General features: G+C 52.0%; 1 protein-coding gene across 1 annotated transcript; it reads left to right on the forward strand.

Moving 5' to 3' along the window:
• Positions 1-469: 469 nt before the first annotated feature.
• UPP2 (uridine phosphorylase 2) lies at positions 470-7553 on the forward strand. The gene is made up of 7 exons (XM_041407514.1): positions 470-495; positions 1074-1191; positions 2220-2378; positions 4523-4637; positions 5210-5419; positions 6600-6746; positions 7126-7553. Exons 1-7 carry the CDS (start codon positions 470-472, stop codon positions 7272-7274), a joined length of 924 nt encoding a protein of 307 aa, XP_041263448.1. The 3' UTR covers positions 7275-7553.
• Positions 7554-8324: the final 771 nt, after the last annotated feature.

Below are 8324 nucleotides of genomic sequence, written 5' to 3' on the forward strand. Positions count from 1 at the left end.
TCAGTGTCCTTCAGTCCCCAGGGCCAAGGAAACACAGCCCAAGGTGGGAGCATAGCAACATCCAGCTCAGACAAACCATTTCCCCATGGCGCACATGTGCAGCCGCGTGCCCGGTGCCCTCCCCACTGACCAGAGGGCACAATGTCACCGGCCAGAGGGCCAGCAGGTCACTGGCCCCAGCCCTAGGGCTGCCAGTCAAGGTTACTGGTGACGCACCTGCCCAAAAAGCCAGTCTGGGAGGAACCATGCCAGCCAAGGAGGAACCTTGGCACACAGGAGCGGGCAGTGGGGTGGGGGGGACTGGCCACTGTTGACTGGGAGCTGCACAAAGCACAGGAGGTATTTAACCCCCTGCAGAGCCCCTTGAAACCTCTTCTGAGCTCTAAACCTCGACAGCTGAGAACACGGGCCGTGTTTTCCTCACCTTTTTGGCAGGGTATCGCTTTCAGCTGACTCTGGCGGAGCCGCTATGACCGAAACAACGGGTTACTCAGGGTGAGTAACGGCAACATCTGAATCTGCTTTAATAAGAGAAGAAAAATGTTCTCCAGGTTTCATTTAAGCCTCATTTATAAAAGTAACCTGCACTGTTAGTCAGTTGCTTCCCATCCCTTACAGCACGTGGAAAGGGACAGCAAGCTGGCCTCTGGCTGCCTGCAGTGTCTGCACTCATCCTGCCAGGCAGTTATTTGGGACAAGCGTGAAATCCTGATTTGCTAAGAGCTTAATAAACTGTCACATAGAAAATAGCACAGTATATCTCCCGTGGACATTGCTGGCAATACAATATGAAGAAAAGAGCTAAGGTAGCCATTGTCAAAATTGATAAATACTGAGACATATTTTTTGCCAAATACATAGATATAATAACAGACGTGTCAAAGAGGTTACCTGGAGCAGAAAGACAGCTGGTCCAAACACCACACACAGCTGGCTTGTCCCTTGTCCCTTGCCCCTGTCCCACCCCCTGTCTAACACCAGGGCTGTGTGTACCCTTGTGAAGCTTCCAGGCTGCCCTGTGCCCCTCCCTTCAGCCTGGTGCCCCAACCCATCTCCTTGTTGTCTCCCTGCAGGAGTGGGCTTGTCCTTGTTAAAAACCCACACCTGGATTTGATGGAGGAGGATGTCCTGTACCACTTGGACTTGGGAACGAAGACGCACAACCTGCCAGCAATGTTTGGGGACATTAAGGTAAAGAGCAGGTCCAAAAGCGAGGCAGCAGCTCCCCCTGCACAGGCTCTCCAGCTGTGCATCCCCCGGTGCTACCGGCCCGTGCTGGGCTCCCGTGGGGTGGGCTCTGGCTGCTCAGCTAAGGGACTTTGCAGCCAAAGCAGCCTGGGCAAGGAGGTTATCTGTCCTTGTTTGTTTTGGGCAGAAATCACAACAGAAAATTATCCTTTTAAAAACCTGTAGCTCTGTAAAACCTGATTTCATATTGGCCCTATGTTGGAGGACAGACAGAATAGGTATTTGTCCAAAGAATCTTGATCTTCATCTACTGGAGACAAGGGAAAGAGAATGTTGTATCATTTTTGGCTGAGACCTGCTGTCAAAAGTGACTTGTCATGATGGCATCCTCTTTCATTTCAAACCAGAGTCTTTCCCTAGTTCTGCAGGGAAGAGCCTCAGTGCCCAGAGCTGGAGCAGCCTTGCACAGCACAGTGTGGGCTCCTGCTGCCCTGCACCCTGGCAGCAGGATCAGCACTGTCCTGGCAGCTGCACACTCATCCTCCTCCTACCTTCAGTGAGCATATTTTCCTTTAATATGTAAAATTTGTCCTTTTTACTCCCTGACTTTATGGCCTCTGTGCCATCACCAGCGTTCACTAATTGCAGTCAGCATTGTTCATAGAATAAATTAACAAATGAGCTCCTCCAACATCTGGGTTTGCTTTGCTATCAGTGGTGGTACTACCAGCTCAAATTTGCAGAATTATTTTAGATTTTCTTGCCTAGGACTGATACCCAAGTATGTGCAGCTGTATGGCTGCCCAGACCCCGGGTAGTCACCACCCTGCCAGACTGACAGCCTGGGTTTTGTGTTATCTCCTGGTTTTGTGACCCTCAGGTGTTCCAACGTCCCTTGACTGATGGTGAGGAAGTGGCACCCCACTGCTTTGTCTGGGAAGATGTGCCCGGCACAGCCAGCACTGCCACATTCAGGCTGACTCGGGGCGCTTGTTCTAGCTAAGTACCAGCAGGCTGATGTTTTATTGCAGTTTGTCTGCGTCGGCGGCAGCCCGAACAGGATGAGGGCGTTTGCCCAGTTCATGCAGCGGGAGCTGGGGCTGGCGGGTGCCGGGGAGGACGTGGCTGACATCTGCGCGGGGTCGGACCGCTACGCCATGTACCGGGCAGGGCCCGTGCTCTCCATCAGCGTGAGTTCCGCGCCGCGCCCGGGGCCGCTGCCGGCAGGTCCCACAGTGTGGGGACCGGGCACGACCTCTCGCTCACACGCCCTCGCCTCCCCCAGCACCCAGCAGCAGAGTTGTTCCCTCTTTTCACTGTTCAGCCACTACCACCAGTGCAACCTCAGCCATGGCAAAGCTGCTCCTGTTTGAACAGCATTCCCCAGCACCAGCACTCTCCGTTTGGAGAGGGCCGCATTAACAACAGACGTGCACACGTTCTGCTCAGCTCAGTTTGGGAGGCAAAACCACTTCTGGTTTTGGGCAGAAATCACAACAGAAAATTATCCTTTTAAAAACCTGTAGCTCTGTAAAACCTGATTTCATATTGGCCCTATGTTGGAGGACAGACAGAATAGGTATTTGTCCAAAGAATCTTGATCTTCATCTACTGGACACATGAACTATGCATCTTCATCTACACCACACATGAGCTATGAAACACTGCTGGGAGTATTACATTGATACAAGCTCTAAAAAAAGCTGGCCTTATTATTAATTATTCTTTTAGAGCAGGATTTTTGGCACTGAACAAAGCAAAAAGCAAACACAGGCTGTGCTGGGGAGCACTCACACCCAAAAGCTTGGTCCTGACGCCATTTCTTCAGGGACAAGATTAGTCTGAAGCGTGATTCACAGCAGATGGAATCACTCACACAACAGGGCTCGTGTTTTGTCCCTCTGATAAAACCTAAGCAATCCTGACCAAGGGAATCAATCTGAGAGGATCCAAGGGGAACAACTGCCACAAGATTTGCTGTTCCCCAGCCTGGCAGCAGCAAATCCTGGCCAGAAGCAAACCCTCACTGAGCTTGTGGCCATGCACCAGCTTTGGCCAGTGCAGAAGGGGACACGGGGCAGAGCACATGGCTGCCCTGAGAAGCATCATGCAGAGCTGCTGCCAACATCACATTTCTGCAAGTTGCTTAGAAACACAACTGAGCTCAAACATACAGGGGCAGGAACACAGATTCCAGCTCTGAATATTTACAATGAGAATTAATTTTTTAGGCATCAGCGAATAAGCCAAGCTGATGTTCCAGAATAACAACATGCAAAAAGGTTTCATATTTAAAACATGATACAAGGCAAACAGAGCATTGGTCTCACAGCTAAGAGAAAGGAGACAAAGTAACACAAAAACTGTCTGTGTACCTTAATCACTGGAGCTTCCATACACGCTTCCTTCCTTGAAGATGATAGCAAAACCAAAAAAATGTGAGGCATTTTCAAGAGGAAAAATAAACTCCACGGCATCAAACACTTTTTGTACTTAAAAGTTAAGCTAAGAAAAAGACATTCATCTAGCAATGGAGCAGAAGAGAGATGAGCAAGCAACAGAGCACTGGGTAGATGCAGCAGAAGCCCCAGCAGCTCCAGGCCTGCAGAAGATCTGCCAGGCCTGGGGAGCAGCAGCAGAGATGGGAGTGGGGCAGCACTGTCTGTGGAGCATGGGAACAAGCCGGTGCCTGCAGTGGGAGCCAGGCAGGGGCTGGGGACAGAAGGGCAGCAGGGCAGGGAACGTCAGCCAGCAAGAGGGACAGGCAGCCTGCAAGGCACACAGCCAACACCTGACCCTGAAGCCTGTCCTCACCAAGGGAAACAAACCTTTCCACTGTCCGTTGTGCCCAGCAACATTGCTGCTCCAGTACGCGGTGAGGACAGGCTGGAAGGCACATGCAGAAATGAAGGCTCAGGTTGTTCCCACTGAAGTTCACCACTTCCAGAGCATGAGCAGGACACAACAAAGTGCGAGTCAGCACATGGTGTAAGGATTGGCAGTGCATGGGGAAGGTCTGGGAGCATTCAGATGTTGGGATGTATTTGTGGCCCTTCCTTGAAGGACAGGAACCCTCTGTGTGCCCCACAGGGATGAACACCAGCTCTACTAACCTGAAGAACCTTTAAAGCATCGAGAGGAGGAGAAGATGTTAGACATCTCACCTGGACAGACTAAAAAGACCCCCAGATCTCTCTTTGCCCTCAAAAAAATTGCTGTTGGCATCACCAGCAGAAGAGGCCACAGCATAGCCCTGAGCTTGTTGCAGTCACGTACCTGTCACCTGCCACAGCCTTGTGGGGACTGATGTTTCTCTTTTCTCTCCTTCCAACAGCATGGAATGGGCATCCCTTCCATTTCCATTATGCTTCATGAGCTGATCAAACTGCTGCACCACGCAAAATGCCGGGATGTTACTATCATACGCATCGGTACTTCTGGGGGCTTAGGTAAGCCATTCATGGTCTTTCTTCAGAGCAAAACAGCTATTATTAAAAAGAACTCTCAGCAGTAGGTCATGCAGCTCTGAACTTTAGCATTTTTTCAGGTCTCTAAATATCAAACATGGTATTTTGTTATGGGTCAAACCCAGAAAATTTGTAGCGACTGGCTTGGCAGAGTGCACATCCTCAGAGTGTACAAAGGCCTCGATTCCACCACAGCCATGTGTCACTTTCCAAACAGAAAACATGGATTAGTGGTGACCCAACTCCTGGCCGAGGCAGTGGTGCTGCCCTCCCTGCAGGTAGGGGGGTACATGATCTCTGCAAGCCAGAAACAGCTAAACTCCTGTCACTCACACATTCTCACAATCACTTATCTTGTGCTGATTCCGTACATTTTACTTGTACATCCATGCTACTTCATGAATTTAAATTATTCTCTGACATCTTCTTTACACGCTGAAAAGAAGAGCCCTGCAAGCACACATAGATCTGTTGAGATTTTCCTGTTGTGCTGAGGTTTGGCAGCAGGACACAGGTGTTATGAGCTCTGGCAACCTCAGCTTCCATTTCCACAGGGATCGAGGCTGGGTCTGTTGTGATCACGGACACGGCCGTGGACTCCTCCTTCCAGCCACGCTTTGAGCAGGTGGTGCTGGACGACGTGGTGGTGCGGAGCACCGAGCTGGACAAGGACCTTGCAGAGGAACTTCTCGCCTGCAGCAGGGACATTCCCGACTTCCCCACGCTCATTGGCCATACCATGTGCACCTACGACTTCTACGAAGGTAAAACCAGCTTCGTCTGTCCTTCCTCACCACACATAATGCCAAGTCTTTCCACTCTTCCATGGACAAAGCTATGCAGGGAGCGCAGGCCCCAGAAGGGCTGCAGGCAGAGACCCTCGTGGTGCTGGGGGGCCCAGGCAGAGCAGGAGGCACCCTCGGAACACACAGTACCACTGCTTGCACCTTGCTGAGTTGGCCACCAAGCTGTTCCCCTACAGCAGGATCGTCACTTCAGAGCAACCAAACACTAGGAAAACATTAGGTTGCCTGTGAGATTTCCATAAACAAACTTTGGTTACTCTGGAACCATTTCCTTTGCAAAATTAAATGCTGATTGCAGAGTAGATGAAACGTAATAAATGAAGAATTAATAATCTGAGCACTATTTATAAAGCTTTAGATCTGCTTGCAGATGCAGCCATCTGTGTATGTCTCAAGTCCATACTTTATTTAAACAAAAAGCCATTTGAGAGGATTAAAGTAGGAGCAGCAATAAACTGAAGGGCGGTCCAGGCTGGCCAGCCAAAGGTAAGCATTTGCCTGCCCCAAGGCCTTCAGACACTGCGAGAGGAGGAGCTGCACGGGGCACAGGTCTGCTCTGAGCACACAGCAGGACAGCCAGAGCCCCCGCAGAGTTAGAGGAGAGGGCTGGGATGGCTGCCCTCACTGAACACAGTGTTAGTCCTGCCTGCAGCAGCACCAGTGCCCTGGGACCAGCTTCCTGACCACACCCGGAATGTCTCTGCAAGCAGCTCCAGCTTCCATCCACAACAGAAAAATTAAAACCACATTAAAGGGGTTTCCTCTCCTCAGTGTTCCCATTCTGCAAGGCTTGTTGTACCTCTTCTGAGTCAGTTGGCATTTTTGGGATTTAACCTGGCAGACCTTCACAGCTGCTGTGCAGCAATGGCCTGTCCGGCAGAGCACAGCGTCCGCTGTACCTCCCACCTGAGGGCTGACTCGACCTTTCCCCAGTGCTGAAACCTGCGTCATTCTTTCCCCTACACAGAGACACATCTCACTGGCTTCAACACTGAGGGGAATACGAATTAACCAGCTGCTCACAGGAAAACTTTGTGGGCCTCAGATAGGATGTGAGCACTGCTGGACCTCCCATTTGCACCAATGCTCCATGACGCCATGCAAGGCCAACAGTGACAGTTCTCTGCTTCCTTTCCAGGTCAGGGGAGATTAGATGGCGCATTATGCTCTTTTTCCAGTGAAAAAAAGCTGGAGTACTTAAGGAGGGCTTATGAGGCCGGTGTGAGGAATATTGAGATGGAGTCTACTGCATTCGCTGCCCTGTGTGGACTGTGTGGCCTCAAAGGTGAGTCCTGTCGCTTCCACCTCCTCCCCACACACGGGCTAAACCCCTCTGAGGGTCCTGCTCTGTGTCACAGGGCCAAACACACATCCTTAATGATTTCCATCTAGAAAAGGACACTAAAGCAAATTTCATAGTTCAATAAAACCCAAGCGTGCACTAGGAGACCTGAGTGCGGGCTGGACAAACCAACAGCCTGCTCCCCTCACGCAAGTCCCGGCCGTGCTGCCGCAGCCCCTGAGGGCTTGCGGGGCAGCGGGGCCGCGGCTCCCGCCTGCGGCCGGGAGGGGCCGTGAGGGCCGGCCGGGAGGGGCCGTGAGGGAGGGACGGCCCGCTCCGCCCGGGGCCGGGCCGCTCGGTGACCGCCCTCCGTCCTCCCCAGCCGCCGTGGTGTGCGTGGCGCTCCTGGACCGGCTGCAGGGGGACCAGATCCGGGCGCCCCACGAGGTGCTGTGGGAGTACCAGCAGCGGCCGCAGCGCCTGATCGCCGCCTTCATCCGCAAGCGCCTGGGACTCCCCCGCACGGACTGAGGTGACCGCAGCACCGCAGGGAGCCGCGCCGGGAGCGGGTGCGGGCCCGGCCCGGCCCAGGACCTGCTCCGGGAACGGGAGAGCGCCGGGCCCGGGCTGCCGGAGCCAGCGGACACCGCGGTGCGGAGCTGCCGGCCCGCGGCGCGGCTGGAACCGCGCTGGCACGATCTGCGCTGACAGCAGGCTCAGGCTGTGGAACAGAGCTGCAGCGCCTCACTCCCGGCTCCAGCCGCCGTAAAGGACTGTCCTGTTAGGTCCACAGCGATCTTCCGGGAAGGAAAGCCCTTTCCTTTGGGCATAAAGACAAAACCTAAGTAAATAACATGAAAATGAATCAATTCTTGTGATCGTCATTGTTACTGCTGTTACAAAGGCCGTTCAGATTGTCATTCCTACAGTGTTTAAAGCTGTCACAAAGAGGCACGGGCCAGAGTTTGAGTACAAGAGGGACAGCTGAGGACCTGACCTTCAGGCACTGGTTGACATTAAAGACACTTTTCTCACTACCAAAATTCACAAATAAATAGTCTAACTTGAAACCAAGTAACTTAATTTTCACAAGAAATTCTCATCAAGCTTTATAAAAGTTTGATCGAGAGTGACCTGCCCATGCTTCCTTCCTGGCATAAAGACAGCTGAGCTCTGAACTGCCGCTCCTACCCAGCCAAACCCACAAAGCAGGGCTGCAAGAGGTGCGGGTTGAGATGCCCATTTATCATTAACATTTTTTACATTACTATTTTTATATGTGTAACTTGGAAGATTTCTCTTTTTTTTTGTTTAAGTGTAGAAAGATTTATCATGAAGCCCAATGCCATTACAAGCATCTCCATTTCCTGAAGGGTTCTGATCAGTTGTGACCAATTCTAAGGTGAGGATTATGAGTAGGGTGAAACATCCACCTCCTTCCCACAGGAGCAGGAAAGAGGAGTCTGGCCAGGCTGGGGAACAGCCAAGGGGTCTGCAGAGCTCTCCTGGCATGAGCAGCCTTGGTAGTGCTGTATGAAATACCCTTTACTGACCTGCATGCCCTCCATGCTCCACTGTTAC

Source organism: Onychostruthus taczanowskii, unplaced genomic scaffold, assembly GCF_017590055.1.
Source record: "Onychostruthus taczanowskii isolate IOZ18803 unplaced genomic scaffold, ASM1759005v1 scaffold10, whole genome shotgun sequence".
NCBI classification, from domain to species: Eukaryota; Metazoa; Chordata; class Aves; order Passeriformes; family Passeridae; genus Onychostruthus; species Onychostruthus taczanowskii.